General features: G+C 45.5%; 1 protein-coding gene across 5 annotated transcripts in view; it reads right to left on the bottom strand.

The window, feature by feature from the left end:
- The window catches only part of LOC109864001 (A disintegrin and metalloproteinase with thrombospondin motifs 7-like), a 65,640-nt gene that overhangs the window by 6,532 nt on the left and 36,021 nt on the right, over nucleotides 1-23,087 (bottom strand). For all 5 annotated transcript variants that reach the window (XM_020444760.1, XM_020444758.1, XM_020444757.1 and 2 more), the window contains exons 3-4: nucleotides 14,865-15,199; nucleotides 310-595 (exon numbers count right to left, since the gene is read on the bottom strand). In XM_020444760.1, the coding sequence (XP_020300349.1) occupies nucleotides 310-595; nucleotides 14,865-15,199 (621 nt within the window). The remainder of the gene's footprint in view (nucleotides 1-309; nucleotides 596-14,864; nucleotides 15,200-23,087) is intronic.

Raw genomic sequence — 23,087 nt, 5'->3', positions numbered from 1 at the left:
CCTCCCTCGTGCAGATATTATCGTCGGCGAAAAATAAAGCACAGACAAGGCGTCGATGACACGCCCACGTAGCCGTAGCACAGCGCGTCCAATTACATTATACGTGCAGACACATAAATACATGCGATACATATTACAAGAGAGACCGAGAAAACGAGAGAGATAGAGAGGGAGAGAGAAAGAGAGAACAAGCGGCGAGAGAAGGTGTGGAATGGGTGCGCGGAAGAAAACGAGCGCGCGGGTGTAGGGCGCGCAGAGGCGAAAGGCGAAAGAGAGGAGCAAGAAGAAGGTGTCGGGGTCCGTTCTCACCGCGGGTGCCGCAGTTTCTCTCCTGCTTCCTCTTCTTTTTGCGCCGTCGCTTGCTACGACCGCCGGCGCCGATCTCGAGCTGCTGCTGTTGTTGCTCGGCCGAGCGTCGAAAGACAAGATGAGGTCGACCGGCAATCGGGCCACCTAATACCGACGAGCGATTACCGGCGCCTAAGTCGTCGGTCGTCGTCGTTTCGTCTGCCGACAACGTGCCGCGTTTTTCTTCCAGAGACACGGCGACTGGTTCCAGCCAGAACTCGCCGTGGTCGCCGTGTAGCATACCCGCCTGAAACACAAAACCGGGTCTCGTGTTACTCAGACACGTAGAGAGATCGTGAGCGCGAGACTCTCCCGGTCGCGACGTATCCCGGGCGATGCCGAATACGAATGGGCCGTTTAGTTCGAAACTGGCGCGCACGTCATCCTGAAAAACTTGTTAATTCTTAACGACGTTACGCGAGGAGAGATAGATGTATTTTTAAAAAATTCACACACGCGAGTCGGTGTCTCGCGATCATGAATGTCTGCGAAAAATACATCGGTGTAAGAGAATTTTTTATGTGAACGTGCCGCGAATCGCGATTGATGCATTGCGCTAGATAAAATCGTACACAAGACATGCGAATGTCGTTTATTTTAATATTTTACGTCGTTGAAAACGCCGACAGATTACTACGTCTAATACAGCGTTTAGTCACACGTTTTACGTTTCTGATTGGAATGGAACAAATCGCGATCCTCGAAACGTGGGAGGTACGGCGGCGGCGGGCGCGAGAAATGACAGACTCTCGCGGGGGCGTATCTCTCTTTGCAATTTTGCGCGAACATCGCCGGCGGCGGCGATACACGGAAATATTAATACGATATATAAGATTATAACCAAGTTATGAAAGCGAATCGCGCACGACTGGACTGGAAGGTGGTGCGTATTCAGCGCCGTGATACGCCCAGCCAGATATTAACACTGCATAAGTATGTTCCGTTTCCCTTCTTAAGTACTTGGAAATTGAGTTTCCACCGAGTTGGTTTATATCAGCGGCGCGTTGTCGGGAGAGTATTATGCATAGTTCTCGCGAAACGTATAAGCAGTTCAACGCGCGTTGAAAGGACGCATCGTGCTCAAAAGGAGATATCGCGCGGAAACGAAAAGAGGACGACGACGACGACGACGACGACGACGACGACGGCGACGGCGACGCAAAACTTATTGAGAACTTGCCGCTCATTATTTCGGCCATCAATCGCTATCTGACGGGAAACAGCGAGACCTCTCAGTGACCGCGAGTGATTAATGCGAGAGCGTAGCTGCGGGCGTGCTAATCTGCAGCATGATCAACACATTGGTTCGCATTATTCCGTTTCTTGTTACGAAGGTGTTAGAACCCGGACCTCCGACGGCGCGCCGGTCGTCATGGCACAAGTATCCCGAAGGTCCGCGTGATCGGTAAAAAAAAAAAAAAAAGACAGGAAGTTTCGAAGAAGGCGAGAGCGAGCTTATAAGACCGAGGCGCATACCTCGGAATGAAACAATGCAAAATTTTTATATAAAATGGAGGAGAAAAATAAATCTACATTTGCATATCTTGTTATCTGGATTTTTTTTTTTTACTCGCGCGAGTAATTGCATTTTAAAGCAATAGTGCGTATATTTGATGTAATATATGTATATGAAAGAAGTTTTTTTCTCCTTGCTCGGTACTTTATGAAAGAAACTTATCTCACTTTTATAATATAACTATGTGACAAAAATATGTTCTTCTCTCGCTGTTTCGATTGCAGACTTATTTGAATATAAGGAAATTGCATAATATATATATTAAATAATATATATATATATTAATAGATATATATTAAATAAGGTAACATTTGAAGTGGTTTCATGAATATATATACACGGTGTAAGATAATACACAGAGGAGACTGACACAATGAATATTCTACGAGAAATTTCATCTGTGTAGTGAATCAAACTTTGTCGCAACTAGAGCGTACGTATTACCGTCTAATAGAGTAGAGATTGTTTACACTACATTGCTGTGTCGTCATCGTTGGTGTCACGAGACAGGTATGTTCCCATGTTTCGGCAGGATAAAACGCCGGGCAAAGTGACGACTGAGGAGGGAAAAGAGGCGCGGTAAAAGGGCTAAATATAGTCGGGCCGTGGTGGCGCTCACTATTTCGATTAGCCCTCGACGCAGACCGTGAAAAATCACGGCGCCAGACTCACAAAGGCAAAGAAGAAGAAGACGAAGAAGAAGAAGAAGAAGAAGAAGAAGACGAAGAAGTCGGGTCTCGTGTGTGTGTCGTCGAAGGATCTCAAAGCGAAAGAGATCCGGCCGTGACTCGACTCGGCATGGGGCCTCATGGCGTTCTCGCCTCCTCCGCCACCTCCCCTTCTTCTCTTTCTTTGTCGCGTCATTTTTGTCTTATTGGATCTCTCCTTCTCCTCTTTTTCTCGTCTGCTCTCTTTCTTTCTTTCTCTCTCGCATGCCCACAAACTTTGATCAGCTATATAAGGAGTGATTTGTTCGACGGCCGACGACGGGACAGGATATTTTGTCGTCGACTTCGTTAACCCTTTATGGCCGAAAAGAGATTTGAGAGCCGAACCAGACGTTAAACATTTTGTCTTTATTATAAGGTCGGATGACATAACTATTCATCGTTTCGAATGCGTTTGGAGACAAATTTATCTCGTTAAGATCACGAGGGGATTAACAATCGCAATTTCCGCTGATTCTTTTCGGAACGGATTTATTCACCGAAAGCACAGAGTGTGCTCGAACAATGATAAATACGACATCCATAGATCGAGTAACGCGCTCTCTCAGCTGGAATGAAATAATTGGGTGTCATGGCGCATATGTTAGTTGCACCTGTGCGATATTTCATTCTTCAGTCGGGATTCGCCGATATCTCTCTGTCGATCGGCAAATTTAATTTAATAACTGCGACTTCCGTTCGCTATTGGATTCTAATGTTGGAGTGTTTTATATGACTCAGTAATCAAAATTATTGGAATTATTGAATTTCCTTTATTGAAATGAGATTTACGAATCAATAAAAAAAAAAAAAAAAAAAAAAAGAAGTATTACGACGTTCCTCCTCTTTGGTGCATGACTAAATTAATTAGTTCCGCATGAACCGTTATTGAGATCTTACTTTGGAATGTACACATATGAGAATACTGCTGATTCTATTGCGCGTTCATTATTCGCTATTACTCCAGCTGGAGAGGATTTGCTGCTCTAACAGTTGAATGTGGCTAATTGGCAAATAAACATATCGCATTGGTAACGTGCGGTTGGTTTAATGGCGGTCACCAGGAAGCTACAGCTCGGACGCGTCTTTTCTTTTAATTGGAACGCGTCGCATGGACCAAACGGGAAATATATGCGGTATGTTACGTCGTATATTCGCGGGATTCGATTAATTCCGCGGCGTATCGACCGATAATTTACGGCGGTTTACGTTACAGTCACGTCCTCTCGGCGGAGGTGGAATTTCTATTGCGACGACGTGTCCGCAAACCCCCGTACCGGTATCTGTTGCGCCTTCTCTAATTGCCGTGAGCACGCGAGAGAGAATCGAAAAACAATCCCGTAAATTTGCCATTCGTCCCTTTAAGCCGAATTAACGAGCAGCCGTCGAAAGAAAGCCCTCTGGCTTGCGTAAAACATGCCGATTAATTATGCATGTCGCGATAATTACGCAAAATATTATGAAGTCCCGGTATGCAGGTACACATACTCTCTCTCTCTCTCTCTCTCTCTCTCTCTCTCTCTCTCTCTCTCTCTCTCTTTTTGCGACAGAATCACCGAGCGCTTGAATTATTAATCGACGCGCAACTCGTTACAACAAACGCGACCCGGTCGACATAAATTACCACCGCCGCCGCACCGTGGCGAGCTAGTTTGCACTAATCGCCGCGACGCACACCCGCACTGTCCACGCAATCGATCGCGACGATTGCACAAATATAATCCTGGCAGAAAATGCGGGTGGGAGGAGTGCATAAAGCCGCGCGCAAGTCGCGCGTCGCGAAAAACGTCCATCGTTTCTAAAAGTTTTGCGAAGTTAACGCGATCGCATTGGTTCTTTTTGAGAGAATTGCGAACAAAACGAGTTCTCAATAAGCGCAAATTGGCTCTCCAATTCTGAGTTAGTCGGCTGGTCGAACACACAAGAGGTACGCAGGCAATTGTCAAGGCGATTTTGCACCGCGCAAACTGAACATACGCACCGTCCGTTGTACGCGTATAAATTATTATTGAACGGCCAACGGGGAATATCGATAGGCGGTCGCAACACCGAGACACGTCAACGCCCATGTTTAGCGGCCGTCGAAGCCTACGGGCCCCGCTTTTACGGCGCATATTTGCACCTATGTCTAAGCGCGCATTGGCTCCCCCGTTGGCGATTGTTGCGCGCACGCGAATATCCATTGCGCTTGTCGCGCGGCTCGACCGCCGCTGACAGCCGTAAAAGACGATTAGGCTTGCCTAGTTGGCGAAGCTAACGATACGATCTGGTTGGCGTTACGGGTCTCGTTGATTATCGCGCACCACCGTTGGCCGCGCGCGGTGATCGCCGAGTGAAATTAATTATCGGAATACGTGAAACTACTTGACTTCACGGCGCCAAACTATCGCAACGTTATCTGAAATTTGCAGCTGTACTTAACAACATCATGGCTTGCCGATCACGATTGTAGTTTTATATTTTCGTATATATATAATCTGAATATTGAATAAAATAAATAATCTTTTCAAATATAAGATATATGAAATAAAACAAATGCTATTTACGTGAAATGCGTTCAATATACATTATTACAGTTGAAATATCTTTCAATGGATATTAATTAAACAATACAGATTCGCGATCACAAATTCTCTTCGCATATTGAGTCACTCGAATATATTGCGAAAAAAAAAACGTGATTTTGCCAATTTACAGACATTAAAATTTGTCGCGCGTGCTGCGCCGGGTTCATCCATTTTGTGCGTCGTACTCCAATCACCGATAATTGCCACTCATACGCGTATTCGGGATGACATAAAAATGGCTATTGTTAATGGATGCAAAGTTTGCTAATACTTGATTACGAATTTCCGCGCCACCAAACTCAAATGTTCCTTTTAAACGCAATGTTGCGTATCTGATGCATGCAGATTGAATCACGTCCGAATATTATGACAGAAATTTCAATTCAATTATACGCCATTCCGTTAATTTATTCGGTCGCCACGCACCCCGAGTATTTGAGTTTATTTTGTAAATAGCAATTAATTCCGGAAAGTGCACCACTTCATACGATCTGGGGTATCGGTGCCAGAAATTTGAACGATTCCGCGCAAACGAGGCGGTTATACGCGCTGCTTGCTCAATATGCACCTTGTTAGTACCGGGATTATGCTCTTCTGCCGCAGCGGGGAATTTAATAACGCGCCGATAAATTATTGTAAATGTCAAATCGCCGTCGTCGCGTTTACGGGCCGCGTGTAACGAGTCGCACGCGCGCGTGTACGGCAATCGGCGCGAAAGATCGCCAATGACATCAGACTTTGTATCCGGCCGGTTATCTTCGTACAATCGATGCCTCGCATACGCTAAAGAGAGAAAAAGATACGCATATAAGCCCCGTCATGGGTGTGTTCCGCTGTCACAGCCGCCGTAATGCCGCGGGTGAGACGAGCAAGGTTAAACCGAGCATACGGAGCCCCGGCAGCGGGATTATGCCCGGCAAGGACGATGATTCTCCACTTTGTGGTCTTCTTCCTTCGATCGTTCGTCCCGCGTCGAGGGACGCGGCGCCATATATGCTTGGAATCTATTCCAAGGATGGACGTCGCGAGATTAACGGGATCAAGGAAGTCTCTCTGGAAAAGAAGTTTCTTCTTCGTTTGTTTTTCTCGTTTTTGCTCTTTCTCGTCTAATGTCCGTTCCCGTCGTGATACTTGTGTTTCGCATTGCAAAAATTCCACGACAATGATGATATTTCCGTAAGAAACAGGATACAGCGCGTCGTGTCACGGCTTAGATGTGATAATAGTCGCACACGTTAATTGCGTTTTATTTATGAGAGACGGGAAGATGATGCGCGCGCGCGCGCGCGCGTAGAGCGCTCAACTTCGCGTGAGCCGACAGATTTAAAGGATCTTCGAAGTGTGATTCCGTCGCAACTTGCGGAGTGTTATCTGCGCGGCACGAATTACTTGCGAAACACAGTCTTCCGTTATACACGTTTTCAATTCCAAGCAGATTCGACGTGAACGTTAAGTAACGAATCCTCGAAATTGTCGCGAATGCTAATATTCTTCGACATGTCATAGGTTTACAATGAGACCGGATGTTACACGGAAAAAAAGATTTGATAGAATAGCAAGAAATTAGTTACTATATGGCCAGCAGAAAAACATTTGTTAAGTTTAGTAAAATTTTTGTTTCGCCAACAAAACATTTTGTTGATGAAACAAACAATTTCGTAGGGTCAGCCATTTTTCTTGCTGACCATATAATAGCAAAACTTTTTTTTTCCGTGTACAGGGAGATGAGAAAAAGAATTCGCGCGGCTAAAGAGTTGGAGAGAGAAACTACGTAAGACACTCGATAGATGCTTCCTCTGCGAGGGAACGTGACTTATACCGTTATTAGAATAGTCGCCCCGTATTTTCCATGTAGGTGGTGCATTAATGATGGCCACTGCGTCATGAGTGCGCGCGCGAGTTTGCGCGCCGGTTCTTATTTAGTTTTCCACGATGGACAAACGGCAGATGTCGGCTACAAAAAAGACGACGGCTGCAACACTCATAAAACACGCGGTCGGCAATGGTCGCGGATGCATCTTGGTGAAACCGGGATGAAAACTTTGGATTGCGCACGTTCGCCGGATGTTCGCGTTAATCACGTATCGGAGGTACAGCGTGGCGTGAAATAACGAGTGTCACGCGTCGAATGGCGCAACGTCAATACAGAAGCGTTGATCGTTGAGGAAAACGATCGACTTTAAATGAATGTTTCGCGCAGCTCGATGTATCGAGTCCTTTCTATTCTATTTTATATTGAGGATTCTGTATTGAAAGGCGGTGCAATCGACAGGCTGACGATACTGAAGCAAAGCTGAGTTCCATTATACCGGAAGTCTGTTCAGGTCGCGTGTATTCGGTTAAGCGCCGCGCGTTCACGAAGTGATCGCGCCATTTATCACGAGATCGAGCTTCTTACCAGTTCCTTAGAACGGGGGTTGCTTCCCGAGTCTACGAGATGTTATCCACGGATATTGCAAAAAAGATATCCCTTGCTCTCTCGCGCAATAAAACGCTCGTGACCTTAATCACTTTATCATCTTTTTCTTTTTTTTCTCTTTCTTTTTTTCTCTCTTTATCTTCTCTAAAAGCACAAAAATTAAGTGCGTTATTAAATCCTAAATGCCGAAAGTAATAAGGACCACCCATCGTCTCACTTAGATCGACACAGATATGCGAATTAATTGCACAGAAGAGCGCAGGTTCTCCGCCGTTGATTACCTATTACTAGTAATTATATGTTGTTCTCTCTCTCTCTCTCTCTCTCTCTCTCTCTCTCTCTCTCTCTCTTGTGCGCATAGAGAATCTGGAACCTGTTCCCCTACTGAAGAACACATTGATTCGAATCGCCCGCATACGCAACGCGCGGTGTGCAGTATTCACGCCTCCTAGCCTTTCGCTACCGGGGGGGAAACGTGGTCGTAAATATTTGCTACGGTTTATGGTATTGCGCATTATATCGGACTCGCGACCATGATTCTTTTATCAGGAACCCCCCAATCATATTTTAGTTTTCCGTTCGACAGAACACACTACTCGCGAGGAAACGGCTCTCCGGCCACTCGGGGTGTATTCGCTCGACACGAACACTTTTCTCTTTTTCTCTGTCTCTTTTTCTATCTCTGTCTCTATTTTTCTTTTTTCTTCTCTCTTTCTCTCTCTCTCTCTCTCTCTCTCTCTCTCTCTCTCTCTCTCGTCGCGCACACGTAGCGAATAGTGCCGCGCGAAAGCCGATATCTCTCGCGCTCGCCTGTCATTGGCGCCGTAATAACGATCATTCTCATTTTTTGTCCGGCCACCCCGGTGACAAATCGCTCTTTGTTGCGAAAGCGGAATTAATTGACCTATTGATTTATGTCGCCCCTTTTGTGCGCACCAGGTTTCACTTCTACGCACCGCGGACCAGATACCGGCAATATTTTGCTTTTTCGTAGAACACACCGACCGCCTTCAGGTCAGCGGAGTTGATGATAAATCGACCGTGCATGCTGATTGCTATCGGCTCCGACGGGTCGGCACGTATCTATATATGTATTAATTGCCGACATTAATAGCCATTAGTTAGAAATGACGTACGGGGAGAAAACTGTTTCGCGGTTTGATGAGACGATGATTCGATTCCACCAAATTTCATCCGATAACGCAATAGGCACATATTTTCCGAGTGCGGCGTGCTGATAAATTAAAGCGCGATGCCGATAATGAGAGAGTCGCGTTGATCGCGTTTACTCACAGTGCACATGTTGCGCCCATGTCGATTGTAAAGAAGATATATGACGACGATATATTACCGCCGCACGAATTATTGACACGATAGCTGTTACTGTTGCTGATATAGTGACCGTCTTGCCAAATGCGGCAACGGCTGGCGATCCATTATTGAGCGCATATCTCCATACGATAGAACGGCGTCCGCGCGCGCGTAAGCAAATATTTGGTTAAAATACTTTTTTTTTCCCCATACCGCAACAACAATTCGTCTGCAGGAATTAATTGATTTCCAAAAAATCGAAAATTTCCTCATTCTCGGTCTCGGCGTTTCAATTACATTCGATGCTCCGCGCTATGTTGGTTCATACATCAAGTTTAAGAGAAGATCGGCGTTGCTACAGATCGAGTTGGAAGAAGTAACGTTTTCGCGATACACTGCTTGTATTTCAATTTCTCGTCCATTGGGACGCTTCTGGGTAACCGCAGTATAATTCATCAGGACAGTCTTCAAGGAGTTGTTTCGAACTCGGTCTCCACGGATCGTGAGTAATGCGCGACAACAACCGATATTTCTTGCCGCCGGCTGTCACCGCGCCTCGCAATAACAATTATTTTCTACGATTTCTTTTTTTATACAGCTACAACTTGGGAATTGGCGGGAATGGAAAGTGCGGAAAAGCGGAATTGATCGAGTGCCTGAAAATGCCAGCCGTGCGTGCCGCGATTTATTTTGCGCAACGAGCGGAAGATATTTGCTCATTACGCGAAAACGCTTTCGAATAGACAACGTTGACATCGATCGTGAGACTCATCGTATGAGATTGTGCACGACGCGAAATATTCATATCAGAACAGCGTGCACGCCCGAAGAATTTCAAAGTTGATTTTCATTTTAAGTTAAAATACTCAATAAGCTTCAACGTAATTGCGGAGTTATTTTAGATCGGAAAGTTTGTAAATTTTGGGAAAGCTAAACAAAATTTTTTCTAATTATTAAGATAAAAATAAGTTTAAAAACACGATTTTAAGAATGTTATAATAATAACAATAATCTCTAGGATAACGCACAAAGTAAAATAATAATCCTAGATTACAACGCCGTTCACTTACAGCAATGCACAAAGAACTAAATTGCGAAAGATATTTGCGTATCGACGAGAACCGACGGTAGCAATCGCGAATCCCGCAAAGCAATTAATCGAGATATAAAACGCGACGCCATTACCGCGTTCATTTACGATATGACGGTATGTGACGAAACTAATTGCACAAGAAAACGACGACGGCTTCTTTCGTTCGGGTGGAATAATGCTAATGACTTATCCGTAAGTGCCGTTCGTTAAAGAAGAGTCACGCGACAAGATTCATGTCTGCGGTGCATTTTGCAGTCGCCGTGACTGAAGTCTATCGGCTCTCGCGATCGTTCTTGGAAATTTAATAGACACGTCCTGAGAGAGAAGAAAACAAAGTGAACGAAAGAGAGAGAGAGAGAGAGAGAGAGAGAGAGAGAGAGAGAGAGAAATGTTGTATCCGTGATATACTCTCCGGTGATACCAGTGCTCGCGCTCTCGCGCTCATAGAGCGTTCGTGCGCTCGCAGATAAGCGGGCTAAAGGATCCGCTTCTTGAAGCGTTGCGAGGATAAAATCCGCCTCGTTTGTCCCGCGAGCCGGAAATCCTCGTTCGTCGTTGAAAAGAAGTCTCGACCGCGTCTGATAAAATTTCCGTGCGAAAAACGATTTAACCGGTAGTTCGCAAACGTACAACTCGCGAGGTTTATCAAGAAAAGGTGCGATCGTGGTGTAAAAGAGAGACCGGACTGGTGGAAGATAAAATTTAATTACGATACGTTTCACTCTCTCTTTCTCTCTCTCTCCCTCCCGGTGGGAAGAATAACGTAGTGGACGAGATATCGCGAGAACGATTGCTCTGGAGATAGCGAGAGGGTATCGGACAATGAATTTTGAACTCAGCGTGAACTGAAATTTTTCAATTCTGCTCGTATCAGCAAGCAAGATATGCAATTACAACGATGATAAATATAGAACAAATTTGCTCTACATTTTTTCTATATCAAGAAATTATTCCACAGTCGTGTGAAAAAGAGAAACTTAGATTTGATAATTGATTAATTTTATGACAAAGAAAATAATAAACGAAAACAATCTAAGTTTTGACGATCAACAATAATTATCGAGACAATGAATAACCGTATTTAATTGAAGATTTCTCAGTACGCAATCACAGTGTTTAGAACAGCGCGAGGAAGGTGATCATCGTTAGATTCAATTCTAACTCAGCGTTACGCCGGTAGCCTCCGAAATGGAGGTTGTACCGGAGGATTAACTCGCGAGATGAGACTATTACCGGACTAGTCTGAAATTGCTAAACATTACGTATTGGCGCCAATTACATTTGACCTCTCTTGCGTATACAAACACACGCACAATTGTACAATATTGCACTGCGGGATATGGAACGATTGTTTCGTTTATATCGCGCGCAAATAAGCCGAGATCCGTAAAGCACGTAAGTGACACGAACAGATCAACGTCGATTACGAAGATCGCTCGCCGAATTGCATCGATGAATATTAGCTCGCGATTAACGGCAGCGAGGAGGGACAATATGTGCAAACAGAATTTAGAACTACCAGCACAAGCTCGCTGTTATTGATTTTATTTTAACATGTCGTGCCAGTAAACACAACCTGTCACCACGATCACAGCCAGTACATATAAACGTCTTAGAAACATATAATGCACATGATGTACATACGAGAGATGTCAGACATAACGCAAAAAAATCAATTCATAAATCGAGAAAATCGAGTCGAGATAAAGTGGCAACAATCAATATCGAGAGAATCGATTGTGATTATTTACACACACTTTTTCTAGGTAGGATCCGAGAGAATTAAGCGGTACGACGAGTAAATAAACAAGCATATAGGGTTGCATTGCGACGTCAAAGAGCAAAAAGGTCAGTTCTGAAAATTGATGATTTCGCCTACGACAAAAATTTGAAGGGTATTTAACGTCGGTTTTTAAATCAGTGTCGCTTGTGTCGATCGGCTATTAAATAGCGCTTTTGGTCTCGCGTAAACCGAGCTTAAAGTGGCGCGAGTAGGCTCGAGTTTTATGGCGGTTACACGTCGAAACCACCTCCTCTCTCGCGTGCCTTCGTGCCGCAGATTTTATGGCCCAATAAAAACGGAAATCACCCGCAAGAGGTAGGCACACGATATAAGACCTCGGTAAACAGAGTTGCACCTACCTGTGCAGTAGCTAAACCCAAGTGTGTGTCGAAATCGGTCTGAGATCGCCGATTAGTCAATGTGACAATGTAATCTCGTTCATTATTGCATAGAAACTTATTCCAATCCTTGTTCAGAATTTTCCTTATTATTAGTAGTCGCCGCAGAATGTTGCGACTAGATTTCACCGCCACAAATGTTTGTGCGTACTTTTAAAGTAGAGAAACAAAACTACAACACGAGAGAGATTTCATTTAATATTTCGAAAACACTTTGAAGCGTAGCGGAAAGGTTCAATTAGAGGGCAGAGGAATATCTTGACCCGAAACCTGCGTGGTTCCGGCGTCACGACTCCGCGAAATTTCGTGTCTCTGTAATATGCACGCCCGGTGGAGTGCGATTACCGCGGTCGATATGCAGTTCCGCGAGGTTCTCGGAGAAAATTGAGCAATTACACAGTATTGCGTGAGAACCGGGCGTCCATAAGGAGAACTCTGGCAGCGTGCGTCCCCACGTTGTTGGGCCGATAGGATACTCGGTACTGATGTTGGGGAGCGGCATTACCTCGCAATCGAGGCTGTGTGCGGCCTTATAACGTAGGTATATACATGTACGTACGCACTCGCGTGCGGGCGTGTTACGCGCGCGTACGTGGACAACTACTAGGTGCGCCGTCATAAATCTGTCAGCCCGGTGGCAAATTAAATCATTATCTGGAAGTTGCGAGCAAATTGCGCTGATGCATGCTCGCGGGCCGGTACACCTTCTTACTTCGTTCCTCCATTGTGACCGGGACGCATCTTTTTCATGCCCCCTTCGCATTCCTCCGTCAGCATTCTCCTTAAACGCCGTTACCGCGAGTTTACGTTCGCGCGCGGGAAGCTCCGCGAGTATTTCCTCTTCTTATGGCTCGCGCTCTACGGCGGTTTGCAATTATGTGGCGCCGACTAATACACATAAATTTCTGATGGAGATGATGATAAAAGCGCCGCGGCCGCAAGCTTGGGAGCGAGAGCGCGCACGTTTTCCGGAAAATTTTCAACTTTCAGCGGCGTAATCTTTGTTACGAACGGCGCGCGGCTTGCACAGCCCCCGAGAGTGTTTTAGAAACGCTCACCGCGTATGATGATGCATTTTGAGAATAATATTTTGCTTGAAAAACGCCATGTCGGCAAGCGAAGAACTTACGAGAAAATTTTACAAGCCATATAAAACGCCTTTTAAATGATTATAAAATATCTAATTATAATAAATTTTAAATTAATGTGAAATGTGTGTTAGGACACACAAATGTCCAATTGTGGGAAAATATATGGCCGTTCATTTGCATGACATTGCATGTTATTTTACATCGGGCGTTGTATGAATCCATTGTAATTCATTGATTTCCAAAATTGTACGTCCAATAATGTGAGTGGCACATCAGCGGGTGACGGTTTGTGAAAACATTTCGCCGCAAGAGAGACGTTCCTGTCCGACCGGATTTTCATCCCGACAGTTTCGGTTCACTTCGTCACGACATTGACAAAAGAAGTGCATTTCAGTTACGGGATAATCGCTTTTGAAAAATTGACTCGCACGCTGCAGCCAGACTATTCGACCTGATTTCGTTCGAGCTGCCGGCCGTGAGTCAACCGGATCCCATTAATTAATCTGCAACGCTTAACGAATAACCGCGTCTGATTTTTGCACGCGGAGAAAAAAAAAACGAACAAAGTGAAACGCGCGCTCTTATCATCAGCGCGAGTCAAAGATCGAAACGACACGCGTTATTTGCTTTCCCGCATGCCTTGCAAATTGCAATCGTAGATCGCGATCGCCTCGCTCCAGCTCGCTGTACAGAGATTTCTTGTCGTCTGAGAGACAAGCGCGTATAATATGATTGATGTAGAGTCACCATGGAAAATTATAATGAAAAGACCTAACAAGTCGAAGCGCGTTTTGTTAACCACCGCGGGTTTAAGGACGGCACAGCCTCTCGCTTTCGAGCGTTCGCGAATATAAGATAACGCGAATGCAAAGTACATGTTCATTTTGATGTATCGGCTGTCGCTTACTTCGCGATCTCTCGCTCGGGAGTCTGTCCTTCTCTCGGGGGACAGGGAAATTTCGTCAAGCTGACTGTGAAACTTTGCGCTCCGGCTCGCCGACGCGAGCGTATAAAACTATCGAGCAGATTTACGATCTCGATTGCGACGCGTATGTCCGACAGTTCATAATTTAACAGACAGGATTCACGCGCGTTTCAAACCTCGTTCTTATGTACGAACGGCTAATGGGATCGACAGTCGTTGACACTGCAGATTTTATCTCTCGTTATACTCTTCCACCGCCACTTAGAAGTGCAACGGCGAGCGAGTGCGTTGAATCGCCGGGAGCAAGTGGATTGAAGTTGCCTTCCGTCTGCAAATTGCAGCTGACGATTCAATCGCACTTGCCACATTATATCACTTCAAACTTCGCTCGTTCCGTTCAGTTTCTAATGCGGTTCGACGTTGCATCAGATCATGCAAATGATCGGGAGATGTAAATGATCCCCGGCGATATATTTACACGCTTTCGATCTGTTAGATTTAAAAGCTTATGCAATTTGTCTTAAATACACGCACTTTACATATTTTATCTGGCCAAATAAAATCTAACCGCTGTATCGAGCGATAAGAGCGTATCCTGTTTTTTTTTCTTCTTCTCGTAAATCTTAGAGTTTTCTCTATAATTGTGTAAAACGTGACCTGAATATTGGTATACTCGACCTATCGGAAAATCGAAAGTGTAACTCACCAGACCGTCGCAGGCGGACAGGGCGACACGGGAATTCCGATGGCCCTTAATGAATCCCCGATAATGACATTTGCTGGCATGACTTTTCGCCGGGCTGCGGACGTGAAGCGACCGTTTCCGTCTTTCTACAATCATCGCGGGTCCGATGAAGTTGTCGACCGCCGTCAGCTCGAGGTGGTACTCGTTACCGGCCACTGGCACACGATAATGAACGACCGGCCCGTCCTCATGATGATGATGCGTTACATTATGCGAGATCAAATCGCCCTGGTGATTCACCTTCCGTGGTATCACGATATCGTGATTGTGCAGGTGTTCCTTCAAGGTGTACATCCCTAAATATAATACAATAAAGATAGTTACATGTAAAAAAAATTTATCGCAAAGTGTGCGTTACGATGTTTTTAAACAAACTGTTTAAATGTTTGAGGTGTCGCAAATAATTATTGTGAGAAATATAAAGAAACCCATACTACGCGTAAATATGTCTTTATCGCGTTTGACTAAACATCTTTGCCGCGAAGTTCTTTGCTCGATTTGCCGCTCGGCAATATTTATTGAGTGTTTACCGTTCATGCGGGCAATAAAATGTTTATTATATTATTATACACGCTAGTAGGTAGACTCGTAAAAGCCTGAACGGTCGCCCGCACATATACGAGGTGATGAAACCTTGGCAGACCACTTAGGCTTGTGTCCGGATAGGACCGGAAAATGAAAAGCGGTGACCCGTCGCGACAACACGCGGCAGCGAAACGTGCGGCAGTTACGCACCGTAAACCCGGCGCAATAATTCGCGATCGATTTAACGTGCGCTCGTGCGCACTTAGAAAGGTGCCGCTCGCTACGTTCGATTAACGCCCTCGTTAAGCGCCGCCATCGCCCGACGAGATAGATAACCGAATACGAGCATACGAGACTCGGGTTTCTTCGACACGCCTAATCTCTCACTGCGACGACGGTTGCGCGGGAGAGACCGTTTCGGGCGACAAATCCTCGGACTGAGGTAAGACCGTATTCCTCGCTCCGATGTCTCGGAACGAACGGGGCTCTTAAGCCTCTCACGTAAATTACGAGACTCGAGAATAGATACCTAGAACCCGCAAAATTTACAGCTAAAGTGACAACGGCGAACAGCCGATCGAATGTCGGTTTCGCAATAACACATCTCTCGCATCGATTTTTCGTCTTCCGGCAACATTTAATCGAGCATGGTTGCTCATTGAGCTGTTTACGCGACGAATCACATAACATCACTCTGGTACGACTAATCGATCGATTGCTTCTATTTCTGACTATTGTTACCGATGATCTAACGCTTAATAGAATAATTGTGGTTAACCTCTGTCTGCGGAGAATAGAAAGAAAAGCACGCAGCCAAGAACGCAGACGCGGTTCAACTGCGGCAATATGTCTTCATATAAAAACCGCTTGACAGAATCGTTATGGGTCCGTTTGCATGCCGACAACGTTTGCGGAAGTCGTCTAACTGCGACTGATCTCGTAGTTTTTTGTCTTTTTTTTTCTCCACTGAGAGCAATTCATCCTAATTAACTTCTTGATTGCCAAAAGTTGGAGACGCGTAAATTGGAGTGACGTAATTCAATTTAATTTGATGTCAATAATTAAAACAAAAATCACTTGTTTGTACAAATCTGAAGAAACATTTGCGCGAACGGTAATATTTCCGATTATTATTTTGCATAAATTAACACATAATCAAATTATTGAATTGATCTAAACACCGTGTGAAGAATGTGCGTTTGATATTCATTTGATAAGTTAACGCGATCTCTTACACGTATACCCCAGATATTCTCAAACTTTTTTTCGTAGATTTTATCTCGTAACCCGCTCAAATTTCGTGAGATTACGATGTAGGTGTGTACCACGTCCTCGGCGCAGCCTCTGCGCCTAATAGTTTCTGCGGTTAATGGTTTTCTCGTGATCTCGCTGTAAAGTCGCAAAACGTCCGTCCGCGACGGCGGCGATGTTCCACGTGAGCCGCAATCGGAACGCGCCGAGCAAACGCGGTGGGTGGCACTCCGCTTCCCCGTTGGCGATATAGCGAGCACCGTTACGATTTACACCGTTTATCGGTTAATTTCATCTCTGCATTAATATTAAACAGAGTAATCAGCGCCTGTTGGTTAACCGTGCCACCCGGGCGCAATGGCATTCGGTTTGATATACAGCCGCACGAGGAAGCGTCGTTTATCTAATGCGGTTTATTATACCGACGATGTCTAAAATATCTCTGAAATTCCGGCATTCGCGTTTTAAGTAGACGCGACGTATAATACATATGTATATTAGCGCGCGCGATGACACATTGCCTCGCGATATATAGAGTCGTCAAGGCGAACGAAAGCATTAACGTTTGCGCGCACTTTGATGCGTTATATTCGTAAAGCACACGTGATATTGCGTACACGCCGCCATAAGTCATTTATACCTCGTTTCGGAAAACAAACATTGCCGGCCGTGCCGTTAATGCGCGCGGTAGGGTAATTGCGTTTCTGCGTGCGTGAATATGTATTGAATTTTTATCTCGAATTGCATCTCGAATTGTATCTCTTGACGCTAGTTCCAAAGTGGCACAAAGTGGAGGCTGCGAGTCGCCTTGACGAGAATCGGTCTATCCGCTTTCCATGTTCGCCAGCGGACTCTGGAAAGCGACTAGATAGGCAGATAAACAGGAGAGAAACGAGGGAGGGAGAGAGAGGTGCCGCGCGCGTCTAGCGCAGGTAGTTGAACGGTGTAATCATCATTATCCCATTATCATTAAAGTCGGAAAAATGGCGGGGGGCAACCAATAGGCGCGCGCCTCCGGTAAGTCGGGGTTAACTGCAGGTGGGGACGTTGGATGGAGATACTCGGACCTCCCATACAGGCTGCACCCACTGCGAACGTCTTGTTGCACACACGATCCGCACGTATGTGCATACGTTCTATGCCGTTACTACGCGGCTCATCTAATTGCGTATAATTGATGATGCGCGCTGTCCCGGGTTAACATAATTATACGCGACTTGTATATGTGCGGCGAGTTATTAATCGGTCGCTCTTACCTGCCCCATCGACAATTAACCTTTTGACGATAGCGTTTTGGTGGCACACAGAACGTGTGCTAATGAATGTATAATAATCTTTCTGTCGAGCCCCGTGATATAACTTTGTGTTTAAATTACTTTGTATTACTTTGTGAATACAAATGAGGGGGACAATGTTTGTTTCGAAATTATTCATTTTTTTACGCAAATCTCAGATTGAATCTATATTTTTGATAACGGGATCACTTCTCGCGTGTGACGACGAGATGTGAAAAAAAAACAAAACAAAACAAAACGACCGATCGCCGGATGATTAACCGGTGTGTTGTATTCGTGCGATTTCACGATTCTCGGGAAGAAACCGTCTCGCCGCGCGCAAGTGTTCTGACAGATTTAGAGGTAGCCGAAAGATCGACCCTCTCTCGTAGGAATTTATGGGAATCCGCGGTATGGAAATCCCGTATTGCAGATCGGTGCGATAATTCAGGGGGCTGTGATCGCAAGGCCGATACGCGAGGTATTTCGTACGTCTGATATAACGTAATTTATTGTTGCGCCGTTGTCCGCCTACCGTCGTCGTCCGTCGATCGCACCGGTGTTCTATACTTCGTCAGTGTCGTCGGCTTACCTCACGTGCACGCAAGACTGACGTCGCCGCGATCTAATCGATAAAACATTCGTCTTCCGCTGCTCTCTCTCTCTCTCTCTCTCTCTTTCTCTCTCTCTCTCTCTCTCTCTCTTTGTGACCGCGATCAATAAGGAAGTATGATCGACGCACGCGCGTTCGTTTTCTTGCAGCGCGCAGTCCAAAAAGTAAATTCTCTAATTTACTGAGAAGAGCAGAGCGCAGTCAGACGCGCGAGATAAAGTGCTTTCGTTCATTTACACACGGTGTAAAACAGTTATAATCACATAGAATTATATCTATATGCAATAAAGAAAAGAATTAGTTCTATAATATTATCGTCTATGTAAAAACTACAAGTGTTCTATCATGGAAGTTACTTATTAGATGGATGTTTATTACGGTTTTAATTTTTGTCATATAACAGAGAGGAAGGTTATCATTATTATGCCTTCGCTTTCCCATACAACGGGCATCCGATTCCGGTTCCAGGGTTCCACGGCTTGTCACGGGCGAATCGCGGAGGCGCGAGAGCCAAAGTTATTAGGCGTCGGAATGATTCTTTATCGGCGATACCTGGGTATTACGGTAGAAACCAGTTCCTTCAGATGACTCACTCACGGGGGCCCATTTCGCTCGCAGGCCATCGACGATCCCGCAAGAATGGACCTCCCTCTTCTCTCCTTCCCGATCTCTCTCGTCTGTGCTCCCCCCATTAGCATATACCTACTTATCGAATTCATTAAAGCCGTCACGATACCCGCGGAAATATAACCGAACTACGCAGCAGGGAGCGAGAGAGAGAAAGAGAGAGAGAGAGAGATGTGATGTGTGTGTGTTCCTTATAGCACAGGTTCTTCGTCGTCTTGAATCATCGTCGTCGTGGCTTTCAGTTCTGCGACAACCCGACCTAATCGTTGATTTTACGACGCCGAAACTTGACATCGCTTTCGACTCGCACACGATGACCTTTTATCCGAAATATTCGATTGTAAGTGCCGTTGAGTAAATTCTCTTGTACGATCGTCGGAGACGGGCCGTCTTGCGCGTGTGTTTCCCAGACACGGCTTGTAAATTATGCGAACTGTCGATGTGCCCGGCGATTATTGAAAGTTTCTTCGCGCAATGTAGCAAAGTCACGCCGGTCTATTAGCTTCTAAATATATCCGCGCGAATTATATAAATATATATATATATATATATATATATATACGTATAATATGAGCAAGTATCTTTAATTTCCACAAACGGCGTAAATTCTTGATCCTATGAGAAAATAGAGAGAGAGATGTTACAAAATACTTAACCATTTCATGATAATTAATTCGCTTTTGGCTCATTAAATAAACGATAGATAATTTGGCTCTTCTCCAGAAATTATTGAAAAATACCAATCGGTTTACCGATGTCGCAAGCCTGATGTGAAACATTAGAGAGAGAGAGAGAGGGAGAGAGAGAGAGAAAGAGAAGCGCAAAATATTGCGAAGGAAATCTTCTGTATCTCACAGATACAGAAGATATGACCTTATGTAAACTCTGCCAACTACTGCGACATCGTTTCGTAGAAATCGGGGCACGTAATTAGACACGTTCATCAGGCCCGCAAAGTTTAACATTCAACCGTATCTCGGCGCTCGCTCTCGCACGGCGAATTATTCGAGGAGTTAGCGATACAGCGTCTCGCGCGCGGCCAATCAAGATGGCATTCGAACAATGGCGTATTCTCGAAAATCCGAGGTGCACTATGCACCGCTGTCCGATTTCATACAAACGTTGCACTGTGCCTCGAAACTCGCCCTGCGCGCCATGCTATCGAGCCACAACAGCTGGTCTCGCTTTTACGGCGAACGAGATAGCTTTGATTAAACAAGCCGCGCCCGAGGTTCCCGCGGATGCGGTTAATGCGGCACTTGTGGTTTATCCTCGCGATCGAATGAGATCAATAGAATCATTAAGAGGTTCACCTGAAGCGGCTGACAAATCGTCCGGACATTCCCTTACTCGATTTTCGTGGAAGTAAATTTTCCTATTACGTGAATCATTAAGGATGCAATTTACCAGATTAAAATCATTTTAAAATGGAAGTCTCGGCTCAGAGATATTTGCAGTATTTTTTAACCGAACAGTAACGCATTTATATTCTAAACACACACACATGTATGTATATATATATATACACGTATATATTTTATTACTGCGATTAATTGCTTTACATGTACGTGTACCGTTATATATCCAGCTTATCGAGACAATTTTAACAAATAGCCGATAAAGCAAAATAACGAGCGGTTGCGAAGTTCGTGCTGGAACACCGTCGCAATAAATACATGTTGGATGTTAATTCGTGCAAAGTGCATAAAAGCGGCCCGGCTGTGTCGATCGTTACTATCGTAAAATAGCGGGGTCGTTAGACGCAATATCCGAAGCGCATTTGCGACATAATCATATACGAAACCGGGTAAGGCGTCGTTTTCCACGATGACCTACCTCATCGCATTCGTGACAACGCGGCGTTTAATATCCCCGCGATTGTCATGTAATGAAACGCGCGTTCGCGCGCGTGCACACGAAACCTATTAACAATCGCTACGAGTGCCCGTGGCTCGGAACCGGACTAGGAATTCCCGGATCGCGACCGGAGACGGCGATTAATCACGCGGACGGTATAACTTAATTATTGTCCCCGTTAATTCGCAAGCCTGTTTCATTGCGCGACGCGTTTCGCGCGCGCGATTCGGTCCAACGACGACGCGACGAATCCGCACGATAACGCGCGACCGACTCTCCGCTAATTAATCGAATTTAATTTTTTTGCGAATTGATCGCGCGCCGAACAGCGACCGGATGCGAGACCGCCTGCAGCGGTGCGTCGCCGATAGAATTATTCCTCAATGCCGTCGTCGCCATCGAACCGATGCTCGCGCGTGGGTGGATACAGATTGAGCGCGATAGTCTCGATGCGCAACCTTTCGTTAATTGGCTGCGTGTACGACACGCTGATACTTATTCCTGTGCTGTAAGAGAGTATAAAGACACGCTTTAACCAGTGAGCGCGGCTACGCCGAATGAATGTCGATGTGATTCCTTATAAATTATGTAAAATCCAACTTGGAAGAGTATCACGAAAAAAGATTATTGACCTTTAAATATTACACGTTTATGAATACATGAATATTTCGAGGCGTGATTCACCGAACGCCGAGTTTCGATCATCAGAATAATTCAAGATTCTGTCGAAAAAAGAAAAAAAAAACTCTTTCCACTTTGCGATGATTTTATCGCTTTTCCGTACGATGTCTTCTCGTCGTTCGCGCGCGCAACCGACTGTAAGGTCGCAACGAACGACCTCCTCCCGCGTCACAGGCAGTCACTATTATTTAGCCACTTAGCGCGAGTGGAGTGTACGTTGTTCGAGAAGAGTGAGTGATTCGCACCTGCGGGGGCAGACAGGACGAAGATGCTGTCAAGAGCGTGGGCCGCGCGGCCGATCAGTAATAACGAATAAAAGCCCACGCGGTCGCCGCGCGGAGCATGTTGCTGCAGGAGTGATCCTTTTCGAGAGACGCTCTCGAGCTTCTCACCCACGGCTACTAGCCACGTTCTGCGGACACACTCTCGTTTGTCGACGAAGCGCCGCCGCGTGCAATTTCGTTCTTTGTGAACGCTGTTTATTTACCCGCCGAATACACGCGGTCTGTTTGTTTGCGTACCTCGCAACGCTATAATAAAACCGTACATAATGCACATACAAAGTTTATCCACGAGCACGACACCTTCGCAGCTCGGAAAGGTCATCGTTTCTATCGCGAAAAAGAAAGAGAGAGAGAGGGAGAGAAATATCGCAACTCGGCTGCCCCCAGGGAAATCGGTGAAGTCCGTTATTGCCTTGTCCCCGGCCGGAAGACACAGTGGCAGGTAGTTTACACGTTCGATAAGTGACGGCGACGTCGAGAGTCGGACGACGACGCGCGGGGAAATTTCTCACGTGTGTGCGTCGGCAGAACTCGAGTTTACTCGCGTCGACGACGACGACGACGACGACGACGACGACGACGACGACGACGCTTCTCCACCGGGAATAGATCGTTCCGGTCGCACCTCGCCCCCGCGATATGCGAAGAGACGAATTAACAGCCACCTCCGCTATTTTACGCGCACGAACGATTTAATTTGAGACTTAGCGGAGTTTTCACGAACGTGACGCGAATGAAATCATGCCGGAAGTGAGATGTTGATCAAGCCAGCGTGCTACGGCGGTTTCTCTTCGCCGAACGAGCTTTCGTTACGTTTTCTATTTATGAGATCATCAAATTCCGCGCGAGTCGATTCTTGCGACGTGCGTACGTGCATACGTGCATACGTGTATGCGTGCGTGCGTGCGTGCGTGCACTGCAAATCCATGTGTGTTACTTTAACACATTTTTTCTGTGTAATTGTAAGATTACACGCTTATCTGTGTTATTTAAACACACATAAATGTGTAATATGATAATTTTATGCAGATCGCATGTGTGTTAAAATGCGTAAACATCTAAAATGTGTAAT

Source organism: Pseudomyrmex gracilis, unplaced genomic scaffold, assembly GCF_002006095.1.
Source record: "Pseudomyrmex gracilis isolate BER0280 unplaced genomic scaffold, ASM200609v1 scaffold_15, whole genome shotgun sequence".
In the NCBI taxonomy this organism is placed as follows: Eukaryota; Metazoa; Arthropoda; class Insecta; order Hymenoptera; family Formicidae; genus Pseudomyrmex; species Pseudomyrmex gracilis.
Note: the sequence above shows the minus strand (reverse complement) of the source record. Positions and strands in the feature narration are given on the sequence as shown.